Source organism: Musca autumnalis, unplaced genomic scaffold, assembly GCF_047663935.1.
Source record: "Musca autumnalis isolate F117 unplaced genomic scaffold, ASM4766393v1 scaffold_5, whole genome shotgun sequence".
Lineage (NCBI taxonomy): Eukaryota > Metazoa > Arthropoda > Insecta > Diptera > Muscidae > Musca > Musca autumnalis.
The window spans coordinates 157,543,369-157,565,101 of record NW_027412088.1 but is presented as its reverse complement, the minus strand read 5'-3'; the positions used below and the strand labels follow the sequence as shown (position 1 = coordinate 157,565,101).

The 21,733-nt window shown below is 32.4% G+C and overlaps 1 protein-coding gene across 23 annotated transcripts in view; it reads right to left on the bottom strand.

The window, feature by feature from the left end:
• The window catches only part of mbl (splicing regulator muscleblind), a 339,449-nt gene that overhangs the window by 103,653 nt on the left and 214,063 nt on the right, over positions 1-21,733 (bottom strand). For 12 of the 23 annotated variants that reach the window (XR_012413480.1, XR_012413478.1, XR_012413479.1 and 9 more), the window contains one exon: positions 18,170-18,403. The exons of the other annotated variants lie outside the window; for them this stretch is intronic. Coding sequence is in view for 9 of the 12 variants with exons in the window: in XM_073992621.1 (XP_073848722.1) it covers positions 18,170-18,403 (234 nt within the window). In the remaining 3 variants the exon portion in view is untranslated. The remainder of the gene's footprint in view (positions 1-18,169; positions 18,404-21,733) is intronic. 23 annotated transcript variants of the gene reach the window in all.

Genomic DNA, 21,733 nt, shown 5'->3' with positions numbered 1-21,733 from the left:
AAATTCAAGTCCAGGAACAGTCGGTTCATATTTGCACTCTAATATGATTTACTTTGGGAACGCAGAAACTAAGAGGGAAATAGTTCAGAAATAAAGTCTTGAAATTAACGAATATTATTAAGAAATTGCTAAAGAGAACTCTAGGAAAAATATGACATAGAAATGGTGAAAATATTCAAAGAAATAGAACAGTAGCTAACAAATTCCAAGCTCAGAAAAAAACTGCTTTTAAATTAAGAGGTTAAGGAGTGCGTATTAGTACTGTCAAACATCATACCATCAGGTGTCCCCGGTAATAAAATTTATTTACTACTATATGAGATACAAGTACATTCAGCATAAAAGACGGACAATTGTCAAATTGGGAGTCAGTGCGAGACCTTCAGTGCGTGAACATCGACCCGCGGCAACTTCTTCGAAGTAAAATCGAAAGACCTTGTGTCCTGTAAGCATCCATGTAAGTCATAACATTCATATGTAGTATTCCCCAGTATCCTTGCTTGAGCACTTAGTAGTACTCCCTAGTATCCTTGCTTGAGTACTTACTAAGGTCTCTTGCAGTAGTATTCCCCAGTATGCTTGCTTGAGTACTTACTAAGGTCTCTTGCGGCAGTACTCCCTAGTGTTCTTGCTTGAGTACTTACTAAGGTCTCTTGCAGTAGTATTCCCCAGTATCCTTGCTTGAGTACTAACTAAGGTCCCTTGCAGTAGTATTCCCTTGCTTGAGTACTTACTAAGGTCTCTTGCGGTAGTACTCCCTAGTATCCTTGCTTGAGTACCTACTAAGGTCTCTTGCAGTAGTATTCCCCAGTATCCTTGCTTGAGTACTTACTAAGGTCCCTTGCAGTAGTATTCCCCAGTATCCTTGCTTGAGTACTTACTAAGGCCTCTTGCGGTAGTACTCCCTAGTATTCTTGCTTGAGTACTTACTAAGTCCTCTTGCAGTAGTATTCCCCAGTATCCTTGCTTGAGTACTTACTGAGGTCTCTTGCAGTAGTATTTCCCAGTATCCTTGCTTGAGTATTTACTGAGGTCTCTTGCAGTAGTATTGTCCAAAGTCCTTGCTTGAGTACTTATTATGGTCGCCGTAACCTGGCTTGAGTACTTATTATGGTATCTTGCCGTAATAGTAGTTAGTATCTTTGCATCATCCCACCACCAGGTCCCACGTAGTTAAGAGTACTTATCTAGGTCTCGCAAACACACAGTACCGTATCCTTTCACCCAACCCGAGTACTTATCCAGGTCTCGGAGGCACACTCCCAAACTGAGCGAAGATACCAAGGTTGTTACGGACAGACATCCTACCCATATAGATATTAGTCTCTTTACCAAATGCATTTCCATTACAATCTTTAGCCTACGAATCCCTTTATCTTAGTCACAAAAGGAACAACAAAACCCCATTGGCCTCTCTCTTTCTATCTCTATAAATATCTGTACGAACCTTGGCCCCCGCGAGCTTTCTCGAGCATAAGGGGAAAATCTGTCGTTACAAGAGTTAGCGAAGAAAAAGACAAGATGGATGCGAAATATTAAAAATATACTTTGAGAATGACATCTCACGTACCTAAGACAACATGTAAGATACCTTCAGAACCAATTATGCTATCCACTATCTTAGGTACTAAGAAGAAACTGTTCACAGATATAAGATTTTTAGGGGTGGTCAGTAGGTTGGGGGAGATTTGAACACCTTATTGGGCCCTTTCCTGATTCCTTTGATTGTACTGAGCAAAAAAGCCCACTAGACCAGAAGTTTATGGTGAATTTCGAGCCTTCCGATTTTAACTTGAAGTTTTTTATCCACAAGGCCAAAACTGACTTAAATAGCGTTCCAATGCTATTGCGATGTACTAGAGAGTTCTTAACTATTGTCTTGGCTACAATGTTTGTCATACACGGTGTGCCTTAACCAAATTTAAATGGAAGATGCTTACATCTGGGAAGTTTTTGCAGATTCTGAAACTACAATGCTCATAGATGAGAAATATCAAGAAACAAAAAAATCGCCGGAGGGATTTTCAAATAAATCGCGATTTAAGTTCACATTTTAAGGGCTCTTTAGGTTTTCGCGATTTTGCTTGAAAACCGCGAGTCCTATGTAAATGGGCCTAAAAAAAATGTTGGTCTTGTGAAAATTCTCCACAAGATTGCTCCTTATGATATTTTTATAGGTTTTACCGTTTTTGAGATATAGAAGTTCAAATTGAGACAATGCGCTGACTGTATCGCCTCCTTATAAAACAATATCATCCTCAGTGCGCCTTAACCAACTTTTGATGAAAACCGCTTACACATGGGAAAATTTCGCGGATTCTGAAACAGCAATGATCATAGATAAGAAAAATAAAGAAAACAGAAAAAAATCGCCAGAGGGATTTTTAAATAAATCGCGATCAAAATTCACAATTTTAGGGTTTTTTAGGTTTTTACGATTTTGCTTGGAAACCGCAAGTCGTATCGAAATGAGTCTAAAGAAAATGTTGTAGCTGTGAAAATTCTCTACACGACTGGATGATTTATTTTATCCTAGGTTGTACCATTTTCAAGATATATAAGTTTTATTTGGGAAATTGCAGTAATGACATTGTTTTATAAGGAGGCGATACAGTCAGTTCATTGTCTCAATTTGAACTTCTATATCTCAAAAATGGTGAAACCTACGAAAGTATCATAAAGGTCAATCTTGTGGAGAATTTCCACAGCTACAACATTTTCTTTAGGTCCATTTACATAGGACGCACAGCTTCGAAGCAAAGTCGTGAATACCTAAAGAACCCCTAAAAATGTGAACTTAAATCGCGATTTATTTGAAAATCCCTCCGGCGATTTTTTTTTTGTTTCTAGATATTTTTCATCTATGAGCATTGTAGTTTCAGAATCTGCAAAACCTTCCCAGGTTAAGCACCTTCCACTTAAAATTAGTTAAGGCGCACCGTGCATAGTGTTCGAAAATCGGAATAGTTTGGCTGTTATATGCCAAAATATATATAAAAAAATTTGGAGATAAAACTTAAAAATCGGAAGGCTGGATTTTCACCGTAGATATGGGTCAGTACAATCCCAGGAGTCAGAAACGCGAAGGGCCCAATAAGCACTTTTTCCATCCATACAAATCGCCTCGGCAATTTCTTCTCCACTCTAATACATAAGAAAATTACTCAACGTTGATTTCAACATGTTGTATAAAAAACTCAAATTAGTAGATTTTACTTACGTTTTTAGCAGTTCCCCCAATAAAGTGAAACATTTTTTGCTATTTGGGGCGCATGACTACTGACAAAACTTATACGACCCTTCTGTCCATTAGAAAATGAAATGGAAATTTGACATTCTTTTGTTTCTAAATAATTACCACTTGACCCATAATAATGTGGAAGGGGAGTACGACCCTCTTAATATATACTTCAAGGACAATTACAAACTCATCAAATAATTAAAAACAATAAGTATGTTTTTAATATTCTCGATATATTGCATATTTAGATTTTCACACTTTTTTCTTTGGATTTTGTTGGATTGCCAATTAGTTTTTACATTACTATTATTATAACAAACAATTTTCTATTGTCACTATTGTTTGATTTAGATTACATTGTTTCTTATGTAGGGGAAAATCAATTATCTAATGATGGTTTTTCATTAAGTATATTGTTGTTAAAGTCAAAAACAAACATATTTATATTGCTCTTAATATATACTTCAAGGACAATTACAAACTCATCAAATAATTAAAAACAATAAGTATGTTTTTAATATTCTCGATATATTGCATATTTAGATTTTCACACTTTTTTCTTTGGATTTTGTTGGATTGCCAATTAGTTTTTACATTACTATTATTATAACAAACAATTTTCTATTGTCACTATTGTTTGATTTAGATTACATTGTTTCTTATGTAGGGGAAAATCAATTATCTAATGATGGTTTTTCATTAAGTATATTGTTGTTAAAGTCAAAAACAAACATATTTATATTGCTAAGTAATTATTTTTGGGGAGAATTCTAAGGATGCTATTGCTTAGAAAATTTATATATTTAAAAAAAAACCAAGAAGAGATTGCAAACAAATAACCAACATATAAAAAGGTATCGTAACGAAATATGACAAGGAGAGTGGGAGAAAAGGGTGTTTCCGAGATTATATCAATCGCTAAATGTAATACATAATAATAATAATGTTATGATGCAATTAGTTAAAGATACATGAAATATTTCATGTGACCAATTTTCAAAAGGCACTAGGTTCGATTATTTTTTATATTTTGGAATGTTCTAGTTCGTGTCCAACACGACAATTCTACAATTATTATTAGTAAAGTTCGAATACTTCCCTCCTTCTAATAATTTATGTAACTTTCTTTTGAAACAAAAATATATTGAATTTCGCGAAGCAGGTCGTATGAGTATTGTCGGTAGTTATACGCCCCTTGTACAAGGAGAATAATTACTTGTGAAGGAAGATAGGTTATGTTAATTTATTTTTTCACGAATTAGTTGCCTTTCTTTCATAACAAATAATAATATTAATTTTCCCAAAGTGATACAGATCGTATAAGTGTTGTAGTTGGACATACGCCCCTTTACACGGGAATCATTTCCAAATATTCCCTCTTTTTCATAAATTATTTAATTTTCTTTCAAACCAAAACAAAAAATTATATTTGTCGCTAATTTTATAATTATTTAACTTTCTTAAAAAAATAAAATATATAAATTATTCTTGCCGAAGTATTATAGATCGTATGAATGCTGTCGGGAAATTACTATAATTTAGTTTTTTTTTTAATTTATAATCTAATTCTATCTTTCCATTGAAATATTTAATTTTCTTTTAAAATAATAAATAATACGCAGTTCTATGGGGCGTATGAGTGCTGTTGGCAGTTATACGCCCCTCTTTACAAGGTAAATTATTATTTGTAAAGGAGATGATGGCTCGTATGAATGACATTTGCTTGTTAATCTATAAACACACCCTAACAAGTCATATCTATAAACTAAATTGACCTGCAAAGTATTGACTTAACAACGAACTGTAGAATAACCACCTTTGGCCATCGAAAACAGTTTCCAGTATTCGCAATATTATCCGATTATATTCTACACCTACAATTAAATTCATATACAAATTTAATTTGCCTATCATGCTCTTTATTTAATATAACCGCATACACACAAAAATGTAATAATTATTTTTCCGCAGTCACCATCATCATCATTCATTGAAATAAATTTTAATCCATTTTTAATCGATATTCAATAGTTTGCAATTTTGTTGTTCATTGAAATCTCATAAAATTCCAATAGTTTTCACAGCATTTATGCATGCACATATCGCACATATGTTTTTATATATGTACTTATTTAAAATTTATTAATGATATAAAATTATCAACATATTGTGTGAATTTAATAAAAATTAATTTTGTGACTGTATGAAATGCTATCATACCGCGGACAAAAAATTACGCCCGGATTGAAAAAGAGAAGTGATTGCTGTATGCAATAAATAACTATAGGCTATGTCGCATATTTTTAGGCATTTTTAATACTTATTAAACAAGTCATATTATTTGCATTACATTTTAATTTTCTACTGACTCATCATTGAGGTTAATAAATATATGCAACACTGAATCCTTTTGTGTGTATGTGTGTGTGTGAATACCGACCTACAGCAACATTGTCATTAAAAACGAAAAGCGATTAATATTTATACACATATTTTTTAATGTTTAAATAATAATGTCCATCCAATGGCATATATTGAGTTAATTAAGTTGTTGTTGCTGCTGCTGTATAGTGAAATGAGGGATTTTGTTTGTTTAAAACAATGCCTGTCTCTCGCTTTCTCTGTCTTTTGTCTCTTTTGAAAGAATGTGCACATTTATACATTTTTTGTTGCTATTTGTTTGCTTGCCTGTATGTGTTTTTATTTTTTGAGCGGGTAAATCATGGAAGGAAATTGTCAACAACATGTGATAATTGAGTGTAATTATTGGTGTAAATAGTTAATGAAAATATTTGCACAAAGGAAGTAAATTTTAATATGTTGTTTGTTGTCGTCGTGGTGGTAGGTTTGGACAAAAGCCATGCAAGAATGATGGAAAAGTCGAGGAAGATGGATAAACACCTCAGTTTGGTAATTTTATTATAATGAAGAATATATAAAATTGACAGATAGGTGGTAGATTAAATAAAGTTTGAAAAACAAAAAGGTTTTATATTGAAGAAAAAATTGTTCGCGTCAGATTATGAATGATTTAAAGAAATTTACAGAACTATTATCATCATCATTGAATCCTTTAACTTTTCTTCAAAAAGTTCTATTTTTGAAAAAGTATTTAATAGGAAATAAAATCTATAGACAATTTTGTCAATAAATGCTGAGAATATGTCGTATAAATGTTGATAATACGTATACATTACATTGGTTTTAAATATTCTCATTATTTTTTACTATTACATGGGATGGCAACATCATATGTATATCAACCACCGCCTAAAATATATCAAAAAATTTTTTTTGGAATGTCAACGGTGCCTAACCTTATGATTAAAGGCCACATTTACTTCCATTATCCCACGCGTTTTTTAAGTTGCTTTAAAAATTTTACATTACCTCCCTTAGAGTGTTACATACACCCTATTTTGTCATTATGTACATGAATAATCAAAAATCTATATAATATAGATCGTATGAGTGTTGTCGCTAGGTATACGCTCCCTTTACAGGGTAAATTATTATTAGTAAATTGGGAAGATCCAATTATTTCCATTTTTTCCAAGTTATTTACGAGTAGACAGTATAATTAGTTACAACTACTACTTCGGGTGCCACCGTGGTGCAATGGTATGCACACCCGCCTTGCACGCTGAAGGTCGTGGGTTCGATTCCCCGGCCAGTCAACATCAAAATTTTCAACGGTGGCAAAATACCCCTCAGTAATGTTGGCGACATATCCTGAGTATTTCAGCCATGTAAAACTTCTCTACAAAGTGGTGTCTTAAGACACGCCGTTCGGACTCGGCGATAAACAGTAGGTCCCATATCATTGAGCTAATATGAATCGGGGTGCACTCATTGATATGGGAGAAGTCTCCCTTGTCCCGTATGGGATGTTTGTGGAACAATTATTATTATTACTTCTTCTTGTGATAAAATCGCTTAAATTTTTCACAAAGTATTATTAGTGCTGCCTATTGGAATGGTAAGATGAAAATTATTTCCTGCAAATGGTATGCACACCCGCCTTGCACGCTGAAGGTCGTGCTTTCGATTTCCTGGCCAGGTAACATCAAAACTTTTCAACGGTGGCAAAATACCCCTAAGTAAGGTTGGCGACATTTCTTGAATATTTCAGCTATGTACAACTTCTCTACAAATGGTGTCTTAAGACACGCAGTTCGGACTCGGCGATAAAGATTAGGTCCCATAACATTGAGCTAATATGAATCGGGGTGCCCTCATTGATATGAGAGAAGACTCCCTTCTACCTTCTGTGATGTTTGTGTTACAAGTATAAATTGGGAGATAGTACGTATCATTTGCTCCTTCGCATGAATTATTTAACATTCTTTTAAAAATATTTTTTTTCGTAAAATTATATAGGTCGTATGAGTGTGGTCGATAGGTATACACGCTCCCTTCACAAGGAAATTAATTTCTAGTATTTCCACTATCGCATGAATTATTTAACTTTCATTATCCCCTGTTTTTTAAAAAGTTTTTGTTCGTTCGTCTATATTCGTAATAATTTAGGCATCCATAGCTCAACCCTCAGAAGACATACAGTGCTGCTCAAAACATTTGCAACTCAGATGCCTATATCACATTCAGTCTATTTTTAGGGACATTTTGAGTTTTGAAATTTGTTTGTTTTTGTTATTTGATTTTTTGTTCACCATATTTTCAAGATTTAAAAAGGATTATTCAGTTATGAACACTTATGTTTAAAGAATGTGTGAAATATCGGAGGAACACATGTTTTAGCCTGCTCAAAACATTTGCAACTCCGTGGTACGAATATCTATTAGTTAATTTTTGACGATTTTTTTGTGTTGATTGGCATCAAATTGTTTTTAATCATAAGAAGGGGACAAAAAGCTTTCATGAGGAGTACATTTTATACCACATATGTTTACTTTTGATAGACAAGTATGCCGAAAACAAGACATGTCTAATTTTTTAAGAAAAACTTAAATTATGGCCAGAAATTTTAATCTACGATTTGCTAAAATGGTAATTTTTGAAAATTGTGGATCCGACGAGGTCCAAAAATAAACATAGGAACATCACAATATGTAAAACAGAGTTGGATACCGCGTAAAAAGATCTAAAATCGCCATAAGATGGGAAGGAGATGCAAGGACAACAACATCTACTGCAGGGGATGATCAAATAATTATACGAATTATAAAGCAGATCTCTCAGAGGACATCAACAGATGTTAAAAAAAGACTTGACACCGATAAATCTATGCAAACACCTCCGATACATGCCAAGGACACCGGTATACCAAAATAGGCAAATTTTGGGAAAACAGTAATTTCCAGGAAAAGTGGAATTTTCATAGAAATTATGCAAAAAATGTGTGACTATGTTTTTGGAGTAGTAAAACCTAGTACTTCTCCTCGATATAAATCAATATTTAAGTTATATTACTTGAAAAAATTTGATTGATCACCAGAACGAAAGATAATAGAATTTGTCCCCTTATACGAAAAAGTTGACCCAAAATGTAGAAGGTGTTTTATATTGCCCAGGAGGTATTTTTATGGACAGGAATGTTATAGGATACATTAGGACTTAATATTTATCAGATCCAAGAAATAACCTGACAGGTAGCATGTCAAAATCTCACCATGTACACGCCAGAAATGTCGTATATCAGAATGTTTTGGCATAATACCGCATCTAAACGTGTATATAATCACGTAAAACTAGTAATTTTTTGAAAATATGCTTAAGTTCTTATCGAACCCAATCAGGTATAGTAATCTAAATTCATATAGGAGGTTCCGGGACTCCAATCTGGACTCTAGACTATTAAAAATCGTATAAAACCTTGGTATTTGACAATTATCCTTAGAGCACAGGATTCCAAAGGATATATTAATTTATTTAGTTAACTGTTTCTTTTACGATGTCTCCAGATAATAAATAAAATGTTTAATTCACAATATATTATCAAAACAAAAATAATTTCTTCAGATTTTGTATAAAATTTTCTCAGTTGCAAATGTTTTGAGCAGAACCAAAAGTGAGTACGAGCTTTGTTTTGTATATTTTTTGTAAAATAAGTGAAATTTTTGCAAATTAATTTTTAAATCTTTAAAAAGGATTCAATAAACAATCAATCTACAAAAATATTGGCATTTCAAATCCACAAACTACCTCAGAACTATATAAAATATGAACTAGTCATTCCAGTTGCAAATGTTTTGAGCAGCACTGTACATACCTAATTTTTCGTATACCCGTTCCATATATCATTAAGAATTCCTCATTTAAAAATCAGCGCTCTACATTTGCGCTAAAGCAAGTAAATCGACGTACAAAATTTGACCATTCCACAGTGGATCCACCCATTGGCCAAAAATAAAAAAATTAATGTCAAAATTTTGTTACAACATCTGGCAACTCTGATAGCTATGACAAGGACCTTTTAAAAAAATATACTAGTTTTTGTTTAATTCGAACGCGATCTTCTTAAGAATAGCTTCAAAAGTCGGAACATTTGACTAATATTTTGTGTTGTAAGTACAACCTATATTTTAAGTGCAAGTAAATATATTCAAAATATCGCGAAACTAATACGTATAGCAAAATATTATAGTGGATTTTGAAGGAGGGGATAATAGCTTAATTTTCATTAAAAAATGTGTTTTAGCGTGTAGTGGAATTCTAGTTAACTGCATATTTTCTTAGTGTATTTTGTAATGCCAATTCATTCATATACTTAAATTTGACCTAAGGTGTTAGTATGCCCACCAGTGCCCAGCTCGGGAATAATTTTCCAAAGTAGGTCATGGGTTTAAGATTAAAGCCGCCCTAGAAAAGGGTTTCTATGGATATATTAGCGTATAACTCTGTTATCTGACTACGTACATTAACATAATTGGCATCAGTGGCAAGATGAAGAAATCTTCTTCCAAATTTGTCTTACGTTGGCGATAGGTGCCTTTCAGGAAGAGCGCTATAAGATCTATATTAAAAATTTTACCAATTTTCAGACAAAAATTTTGATTTTTTTAATCCGCTAAATTGGTTGGATTTTATGTTGTTTTGGAGATTGTTTTGTTTCCCCAAGCCTATTTTTGCATCATAAGATAATCGGGATTTGAACATGTCATTTTGTATTAACACCATTACACAATTCTTACCATATACCCCCTCCAGAGGGGAGAGTGTTACGCTCGTGGTTTCTTAAAACACTCTTCGCAGAAGCACAAAGCTGTAATCGGCATATTGGCTTGATTTTTACGCTCTAAGTATTTTTGGCCACATTCTCCATACAAGTGGATCCACATTTCATTCATGTGAAAAGAATAAAAATTTTTACAAAAATAAAAAATCTTTTTTGTGAAGTGATACAGGTCTTTATAAGGTTTTCAAGATCGTCCTCTACATAAAATCGTTTGATATCGATTTATTTTATGGATAACAGGGATCGTATAAGTTTCGTCGGTAGTCATACGTCACGTAGTACAAAATGCTATAGCATGACAGACCACTTGGGGAAAAACACCTAAAAACTAAAATTATTCCTTTTTCCCACAAATTGAGAAGGAGAAATCTCACTTCGAGGACAAAACTCACAGAAAATGTTTTTTTGTCTTCATCTTTCTCACCAATTAGTTAATTTTGTTAATATTTTATAACATAACAAATTGGATTGGTATGCTTTATAATTACTAACAGCCGATTGAAATATTTATTGCAGCTTTTGTTGGATTTTTAAAGTGTTTTTTTTTTCTATCCGATTTTCTTTCAGAAACATAAATAATAAACCGGGTACCCTATGTGGCGTATGACTGCTGACAAACCTCATACGATCACTTAAACCATAACAAATTGGATGGGTACTCTTTAAAATTACTAAAAGCTATGTTTAAATAGGCTTATTGAAGCTTTTATTGGATTTTGATTTACACCAACGAATAAATTCTCTATGCTATTATAATTTTTTTATGAAATCACAATACTACCTAGCGTATGACTTCTGTCAGCACTTATACGGCCCCTAGAACAATAATAACATGAACCGAGAACAAATTTATTTCCAACATCTCTGAAATAATGCGATAGTGAAAATGAAAGAAATGCAAACATTTTCTTTCGTGCTTTATAAGCTAAAAGCTTCAGGAGAACAATAATCCAAAAAGTGAAACATAGGAGTTCTTCTTTCGTACTAATTTTAATAATTCATTGATATGGATTATTAAGGCTATTTATTGTATGGCTTCGGTGGACTATTGTATCATTTCATTGCAATTTTACACCGATAGAGCCATGTCCGTCCGTCTGTCCATCTGTGGGAACTACTTTAGCGTCCAAACGGATAGAAGTAGGTGGATAAAATGTTGGTTAAATCTATTGGAGGTACGTAGAATTTTGGTATTGAAAATGGGCTATATAGGTCCACGTTTTGGTATAGCCCCCATGCAAAATGACCCGTGACGCATCGACGTTTTAGGGGTTTTGAAGATATTTATCCTATTTAACGAACGAGCTAAAACGGGAGTTTTCCACGAATGTTTATTTAAGGCATTCGGAGGTTGTATTTTTAAGAGTTTTTGGCCAAGCAATAAATTTCATTGACGAATTAGATCTGTATGATACTTTAAAATAATTTTAAAGCACAACACTACATAATGTACGACTTTTGTCAGCACTTGTACAACCCCTAGAACAGTTATAATATCAAATGAGAACAGAATGATTTTCGGTATTAAAGATTACATCTTAAAAACGGCTAGAACAATAAAACAAGAGTACACTCTTTTGAGTTACAGAAGGTCTGCTGTAGGGCGTCAGTGCGTTTTTTTTTTTGTATCCTATTTTCTTCCAGAAACATAATTAAGAAAACGTGTATCCTATGTGGCGTATGACTGCTGAAAAATATTATACGATCCCTTGAACCATAACAAATTGTATTGGTACGCTTTATAATTACTAAAAGCCGATTGAAACATTTATTGAAGCTTTTATTGGATTTTTTAAGGATTTTTAAGAATTTTCCTAAAATGTTTATTTAAGCCATTCGTAGGTTGTATTTTTAAGAGCTTTTGCCCAAGTACAACATTTCAGAATTCGTCGTTAAAATATCCGAATTAATTTCATTAGAATTAGATCTGTATGATATTTTAAAATAATTTTAAAGCACAACAACTCATTTCGTGTGACTTTTGTAAGCACGTGTACAACCCCTAGAGCAGTTATAACATTAACTGAGAACAGAATGACTTTCGGTATTAAAGATTACATATTAAAAGCGACTAGAACAATAAAGCAAGAGCACTCTTTTGAGTTACAGAAAGTCCGTTGTAGGGCGTCAGTGTTTTTTCTATCCGATTTTCTTCCAGAAACATAATTAAGAAAACGTGTACCCTATGTGGCGTATGACTGCTGACAAATATCATACGATCCCTTGTACCATAACAAACTGGACTGGTATGCTTTGTAAGTACTAAAAGCCGATTGAAATATTTATTGCAGCTTTTATTGGATTTTTTAAGGATTTTTAAGAATTTCTAATGAATTGTTTCAAAGCCAAAACGAGAGTTTTCCATGAATGTTTATTTAAGACATTCGGAGGTAGTATTTTCAAGATCTTTTGCCCAAGTACAAAATTTCAGAATTCGTCGTTAAAATATCCAAAACAATGAATTTGATTAAAGAATTAGATCTGTATGATATTTTAAAATAATTTTAAAGCACAACATAATGTAAGACTTTTGTCAGCACTTGTACAACCTCTAGAACAGTTATAAAATCAACTGACAACAGAATGATTTTCGGTATTAAGGATAACATCATAAAAACGATTAGAACAATAAAACGAGAACACTCTTTTGAGTTACAGAAAGTCCGTTGTAGGGCGTCAGTGTTTTTTCACCACAATTTTCTTCCAGAAACATAATTAAGAAAACGTGTACCCATGTGGCGTATGACTGCTGGCAAACCTCATACGATCCCTTAAACCATAACAAATTTGATTGGTACGCTTTATAATTACGAAAAGCCGATTGAAACATTTATTGAAGCTTTTATTGGATTGTTTTAAGAATTTCTAATGAATTTTTTTAAAGTCATAACGTGAGTCTTCCAAGAATGTTTATTCGAAGCATTCGGAGCTTGTATTTTTAAGAGTTCTTGCTACAGATTTTTAGTCTAAGAATCTGACATTCTGTTAGTAATTTTCGTAGGAGGAATTTAGAATTAAAACAAGTAAGAAAGGCGTTAAGTTCGGCCGGGCCGAACTTATTACACCCTCCACCACATGTTGTATTGAAGTAAAATGGAATAATTAGTTTCCTTTCGTGTATGAAGAAGACAATACTAAATTTCAGCAATTTCGGTAAAACAATGTGAGGCACCATTTTATGGGGGGCTATTTCAAAAAGTCGATCTATACCGACAAATTTCTGATGGAAAGTTTTTAAGCTCAAAGAAGACTAAATACCAAATTTCCTATATTTCGGTAAGAGAATGTGGTTAAAACTTAAAAAATACTGAAAATAAAGAAGTACGCTTCTATGGGGATGTAGGAAGACGTGGACCTATACTGATAATACTCTTGAAAGACGAAATAACGAATTTCAGCCATTTCGGTTGGATATTGACGTCACAATCTTCAGTATTACGAAAATCGGGAGGTACCGTTCTATGGGGGCTATATCGAAACGTGGACCTATACCGACGAATTTTAGTCAGAAATGGGGCAATATGAAAGCGGGGACCTGTACAGACATATTTCTGGCGAACAATTTTATATCACATTGAAGACTAAATACCAAATTTCAGCAATTTTGGTGGAATATTGAAGACACAACCTTCAAATTACGAAACATCGGGAGGTACCTTTTCATAGGGGCTATATGAAGGCGTGGGCCTATACCGACAAATTTAAAGGGGAAGTTTGAGTACCCCAAACGAAGTCTAAATACCAAATTCCAGCCGTTTCGGTGGAATATTGAGGCCACAACGTTCAAAATACCGAAAATCGGGAGGTACCGTTCTATGGGGGCTATATGAAGGAATGGACCGATACGGACAAAGTTCTGGGGGAAAGTTTTATACCCCAAAAGAAGACTACGTACCAAATTTCAGCCAATTCGGTGTGATAATGAAGCTAAAACCTTCAAAATAACGAAAATCGGGAGGTACCGTTCTATGGGGGCTATATGAAGGAAAGGACCGACACCGACAAAGTTCTGGGCAAAAGTTTTATACCACCAACGTAGACTAAGTACCAAATTTCAGCCATTTCGGTGTGATAATGTAGCTAAAAACTAGAAAATACCGAAAATCGGGAGGTACCGTTCTATGTGGGCTATATGAAGGTGTGGACCGATACCGACAAAATTCTGGGGGAAAGTTTTATACCCCAAAAGAAGACTACGTACCAAATTTCAGCCATTTTGGTAGGATAATGAAGCTAAAACCCTCAAAATACTGAAAATCCGGAGGTACCGTTCTATGGGGGCTATGTGAAGGTGTGGACCGATACCGACAAAATTATGGGGGAAAGTTTTGTACCCCTAAAGAAGACTACGTACCAACTTTCAGCCATTTTGGCAGGATAATGAAGCTAAAACCTTAAAAATACCGAAAATCGGGAGGTACCGTTCTATGGGGGCTATATGAAGGTGTGGACCGATACCGACAAAATTCTGGGGAAAAGTTTTATACCCCTAAAGAAGACTACGTACCAAATTTCAGTCATTTTGGTAGGATAATGAAGCTAAAACCTTAAAAATACCGAAAATCGGGAGGTACCGTTCTATGGGGGCTATATGAAGTCATTGACCGATACCGACAAAATTCTAGGGGAAAGTGTTATACCACCAACGTAGACTAAGTACCAAATTTCAGCCATTTCGGTGTGATAATGAAGCTAAAAACTAGAAAATACCGAAAATCGGGAGGTACCGTTCTATGGGGGCTATATCAAAACGTGGACCTATATATCCCATTTTCGAAACCAACCATCCTGCAAGTAATAAAAACTTCTGTACCAAATTTTGACTCTCTATCTTTAAAATTGCGAGCTGTATCTTGATTTCAACAGACAGACGGGCGGACAGACGGACATGGTCAAATCGACATAGAATTTTATGCTGATCAATAATATATATATACTTTATAGGGTCTCCGACGAATATTTCGATGTGTTACAAACGGAATGACAAATTTAATTATACCCTCCATATGGTGGAGGGTATAATAAAACGTGTACCCTATGTGGCGTATGACTGCTGACAACTCTCATACGATCACTTAAATCATAACAAATTGGATTGGTACGCTTTAAAATTACTAAAAGCCATCTTTCAATCGGCTTATTAAAGCTTTTATTAGATTTTTTAAGAGTCTTCCAAGGATGTTAATTCAAAACATTGGGAGCTTGTATTTTTAAGAGTTCTTGCTAAAGATTTTTGGTCTAAGACTCTGACATTCTGTTAGTTATTTTCTTAGGAGGTATCTTAAATTAAAAGAATGGGATTTTTAATTGTTTCGAAACATAAAATAGAAATTCTCAGGGTCCATAAAACTAAAAACGAATATTGTTCAAGTATTGAATTCCTCCAGATGAAAGCGTAAATTTTTAAAGCATTTTCGATGACTTTATAAGAATTTGGACCAAAAACGTGACTCTTCCGAACTAAAAACGTGGATATCGCTTCTCGTATTCTTTAAGTGTTTTTGTAAAAGATGTTAGGTCAAAAAATCCGAAATATTTAAAAATTTTCCGTAAGAAAAATTTAAAATTAAGAGAATAGGATTCTTAATTTTTTATTGTTTTTTTTTTAAGATAAAATGGACATTTTAATGGTCAATAAGACTAAAAACGAATATTGGTCAAGGGTTAAAGACCTCCAAAGACGAAAGCGTGAATTTTTTAAAGGATTTTTTTAAGCCTTCAAAACTAGAAACGATGATTAAAGGCATCTCTTTTTCAAGTTAAAAACGTAAATTTTGTTTTAAAGAATGACAGACATATTTTGTTAAAGGTTTCCATTAATTTTTACTTATTAAGAATACACACAGACAAACTACGAAAATATCCTTTCACCGATTTTATTTCAGAAACATAATTAAGAAGACGTGTACCCTATGTGGCGTATGACTGCTGGCAAATATTATACGATCCCTTGTACCATAACAAATAACAAAGAGTTTTTGCTAAAGATTTTTAGTCTAAGAGTCTGACATTCTGTTAGGAATTGTCGTAGGAGGAATTTAAAATTACAAAAAAAAAAAATCGGATTTTTAATTGTTTCGAAATATAAAATGGAAATTCTAAGGGTCCATAAAACTAAAAGCGAATAATGTTCAAGTATTGAATTCTTCCAGATGAAAGCGTAAATTTTTAAAGAATTTTCGATGACTTTATAAGAATTTGGACAAAAAACGTGACTCTGCCGAACTAAAAACGTGGATATAGGTTCTGGTATTCTTTAAGTATTTTTAAGTGTAAAAGATGTTAGGTCAAAAATCCGAAATATTTTAAAAATTTTCGTATTAAAACATTTAAAATTAAGAGAATAGGATTCTTAATTTTTTTATTGTTTTTAAATATAAAATGGACATTTAATGTTAATGGACATGTAAGGCTAAAAACTGATCTTGGTCAAGAGTTGAAGGCCTCCAAAGAAAAAAGCGTGAATTTTCAAAGAGTTTTTGTTGAAAGTCTTCAAAACTAAAAACGATGACTTTATAAGAATTTATATTGGAGGATTTTAGACTTTTTCAAGCTAAAAACGTGAAATATGTTTTAAAGAATGACAAACATATTTTTGTTAAAGGTTTTCATTAATTTTTACACACGGACAAATTACGAAAATATCCGTACCGGAGCCTTATTAACCGATTTCAACTAGCTGTATATATGACTAAATCTATAAACATATCTTAAATTGATCTACCATGTTACATACTTATTACTGTGATTCAGACAACCAATTAATGTGTCGTATAATTAATATTGGCTTAAGGGAAGATAGGTTATATTACATTACTTCGAATTGATCTAATAGAATTAACGCTTAAACCTAATCCAGGAGTCCATATTTTCCTATAAGTTTCAAATTCTGTTCATGTGTGCACAAGTTTATCAAATAAAAATTGTATAACTTTAATTGACGTGACTTATACGACACATTGTTTTTATTTGCTATTAAATCAAAGGACGATTTCGTCGTACAAAGCGTCTTACTAAATTTAATTCATGGAACCATAGTTTTTACTAAATTGGAAATGATACTTATGTGTGCAGTATTTCAATATAAGGATAATTATACAATATTAACTTAGCAACAAATTTTTAAGCTATAAAATATTCGTATTGAAACATAATACTAATTCCTTTTAGTTATTGAAACAAACTCGAAAAAATTGGTGTGAAACGGAAGTGTGAAATAATAGCGTGTTGGGGGCTAACGGAAATGGTTAAAGCTAACATTTCCGAGTGCACAAAAACAACAAAATATTGCATTTGTTTTAAATTTTTGCCTGCAGGGGAGCAGCAAATGGCGAGAAGAAAAAAGCAATGCGCATAAAATCAAAACAAACTACAAACATTTATAGTAGGAATGAAAGAAAAAAATGCATTTAGCTAAAAGAGAACATAACAATATTTGCGTAGCATTTTTTTGTTGCTTTTTCTGGTGTATATTTGTTGTGTTATGATGTGCTTTTCGTTTGCAAAAAGGTTAGAGAAGAAGAACAACAAAAGATAAAGAAAAAACTAAAAATGTAAATAAAACAAAAAAGGACTAAACTTAAAAAAATATTAAGCGTTTTTGGTTATCATCATAGAGAAATATAGATATAGAAAGAAAACGAAAGTAAACCAAAAAAAAGGAAAATAAAGAAAACAAAAAATGTTTGTTTTTAAAAGTTTTTTTTTTAGAAAACAATTTTTTGGCATACCGCAGCGGCTGCAGCAACAGCGGTGGCGCGTGAATGCGCCGCTTTTAATTGTGCCTGTAGGTGCAAGGGAGGATGAAAATAGCGGCAGGGATCACGTGTGCATCTACCTTTTACGGCGTCCATGCACACCGTAATGGAACCATCATCGTGTCGGGCCACAGTGTCCTGCGGATGTGCAAAACGGCATTCAGATTCGGCACGTTTGCAAGCACCGCGCAAAAATTCACGGCAAACCTATTAATGGTTGGTTTTGCAATTTTGTTTTTTTTTTTTTGGTAAGGATTGCATTTGGCATTTGTTGTTTTTTGTTTGGTTTTCATAAAAAGACATAAAGAGGCAGCAGCATCAGCAGTGTTTTGATTTTTTTGGTATGGTTGGTTGTAGTAATAGTAGTTGGTTGGTTGGTGTAATATATATATTGTTGTTTGTTTTGTTTTTGGAGTTCACATGGACGCGCAGGATATCAGTAATGGAACAACATAAGGAACATATTTCAAGTAAACAAATATTTGTTTGTCATTTGTTTTTGTTTTTTGGATAGAGTTTGTTTTTCCAAAAAAAGTAAAAAAAAGAAAAATTTTGTTTAATTTTTTGATTTTTGTAATGATTTAGAGATTAAACTTTGATTTTTTAATTGCATTAAAAAACAACAAACGAGTGGTTATTTTTTTGGATTATTGCTGAACAACACTCAATTTGGTTAAAATTTGCAAAACTTTTGCATGCTGCCAATACGGAAAACGAGTTAGATTTTAGCTTTCGGTTGTTTGGTTATTTTAAATTTTAGCCATTTAAGAAATTCGACGAAGACAGGAAGCCTGTTGGCTGTTTTAGTTTCTTTTTTCTTTAAAGGGGCGTCAGTTGATTAGTGCTTTGAAAGAAAAACAACAAAAACGAACAAACATAACACAAAAAAAAAAAAAACAATTAAAAAAGAAATAAAAATAATAATTAAAAAATTTCACAGGAATTTTGTTAAAAGAAAAAAAAATATTAGTGAAACAAAAAACGCTTAATTTTTTTACATCATAAAATATTGAAAAAAATAATTCTTAGAATCATAACAGATATGAGACCAATTAAAGTTTCGAATTTGAACCAAAGGGTCTTGTTGGAAAAACAGTGTCGCAGTTGGAGCAGTTGTAGAGAAGGGGACAATAAAAACCTTGGGTTGTTGAAGTTTCAAACATAAAAAACAATGGATTTTGTTTTAAAAAGTTGCTAAAGATTATATTTTTCTAATATATTGCTATACAAATATAACTAGCCTAGACAATATACTAATACTCAGGATGCACACACAAAAGTTATCTAAAATTTGAAGCTCTTCATAATTTAAAAGGCAAATTTTGAAACCTATTTTGTTAATTGTAAAAGAGCTTTAGTGGAAGAAGACCTTAAAATGTCGATTTGTCAAAAAGGTTTTGTTGAGAAATTGGCAGAACTTTGTTATTTTACAGAGCTATTGTTGAAAAAAGCTTAAACGTGGATTTTTCAATAAGCTTTAGTTCAGAAAATCCTAAAACGTGATTTTTTTAAAGAGCTTTTATTGAGAATTGCATACAAAACGTGGATTTGTTAATCACAAAACGTGATTTTTTTTAAAGAGTTTTTATTGAGAAATGCATAAAACGTTAATTTTTTAAGGAGCTTTTATTGAGAAATTTATAAAACATGGAATTTTTAAAGAGCTTTTATTGCTAAATTTATAAAACATGGAATTTTTAAAGAGTTTTGGCAGAGAACACGATGAAATGTGGATTTTCAAAGAGCTTTGGCTGAGAACACCATAAAAGGTGGATTTTTCAAAGAGCTTTGGATGAAAAAATTCTGAAACGTGAATTTTTAAAGAGCTTTAATTGAGAAATGCATAAAACTTGGAATTTTTAAATAGCTTTTTTTTTGAGAAATGCATAAAACGTGGAGTTTTCAAAGAGCTTTCATTGAGAAATGCATAAAACGTGGAGTTTGCAAAGAGCTTTCAATGAGAAATACATAACATGTGGAATTTGGGAAGAGCTTTTATTGAGAAATGCATTAAACGTGGAATTTTTAAAGAGCTTTTATTGAGAAACGCATAAAACGTGGAATTTTCAAAGAGCTTTGGCTGAGAACGCCATAAAAGGTGGATTTTTCAAAGAGCTTTGGCTGAGAACACCGTAAAAGGTGGATTTTTCAAAAAGCTTTGGCTGAGAACACCGTAAAATGTGGATATCTCAATGAATTTTGGTTGAGAAAGGAGCTTTGGTTTGTTAAGAAAACCATAAAACGTTGATTTTTAGAAGAGCATTTGTTTTGAAAAACTAAATATGTTGAGTTTTTAAATAATCGCTGTTGAGAAAAGATTTAAACTTTTGTTAAGAAAAGGTTAAAGAGATTTTGTTTTTTTTTTTAAATTGTTATTTTTCTTGAGAGTCCCAAATCATAAACGTGAATTTTTAAAACATATTTTCTTGAGTCTCCAAAGGCTCAAAGGTGATTTTTTAAAATATTTTTTCTAGGAGGCTACGAAGTTTTAAAATAAATTTTATCTAGAGACTAAAAAGCTTTAAGAGTGGATTTTTAAAAGAATTTTTTCTATAGCCTCTAAAGTTTAAAAGTGGATTTTCCAACCAATTTTCTAGAGTGTCCCCAACGCTTTAAAAGTGGACTTTTAAAAGAAATTTTTTTGAGCGTCTCCAAAGCATAAAACGTGGATTTTTAAAAGATTTTTTTTTGAAATTCTTAAAAGCTTAAAACGTAGATTTTTAAAATATATTTTTTAAATTTTCAAAAGCTTTAAACGTGGATTTTAAAAAAATTTTTTGACATTCTTAAAAGCTTAAATCTTGAAATTTTAAAAGATTTGTTTGAGATTCTCAAAAGCTTAAATCGTGGAATTTTAAAAGATTTCTTTTGCGATTCTCAAAACTTAAATCGTGGAATTTTAAAAGATTTGTTTGAGATTCTCAAAATCTTAAATCGTAAAATTTTAAAAGTTTTGTTCTGGGATTCTCAAAAGCTTAATTCGTGGAGTTTTAAAAGAGTTGTTTGAGATCCTCAAAAGTTTAAAACGTGGATTTTTCTTGAAAATCTCCAAAGCTTAATATTAGATTTTTTAATAGAAATTTTTGAGATTCTCAAATGTTTAAAACGTGGTTTTTTTAGAAAGTCTCCAAAGGAGATTTTTAAAGGTTTTTTTTTTTTGAAACTCTCAAAGGCTTAAATCGTGGAATTTTTTAAAAAGCTTTTATTGAGAAATGCATATAAAACGTGGATTTGTTAATCATAAAACGTGATTTTTTTTAAAGAGCTTTCATTGAGAAATGCGTAAAACGTGAGTTTTTTTAAAGAGCTCTTATTGAGAAATGCATAGACGTGGATTTTTTAAAGACCTTTTATTGAGAAATTTATAAAACGTGAAATTTTTAAAGAGCTTTTATTGAGAAATTTATAAAACGTGGAATTTTCAAAGAGCTTTGGCTGAGAACACGATAAAATGTGGATTTTTAAAGAGTTTTGGGTGAGAACACGATAAATGGTGGATTTTTCAAAGAGCTTTGGATGAAATTCTCAAAAGCTTAA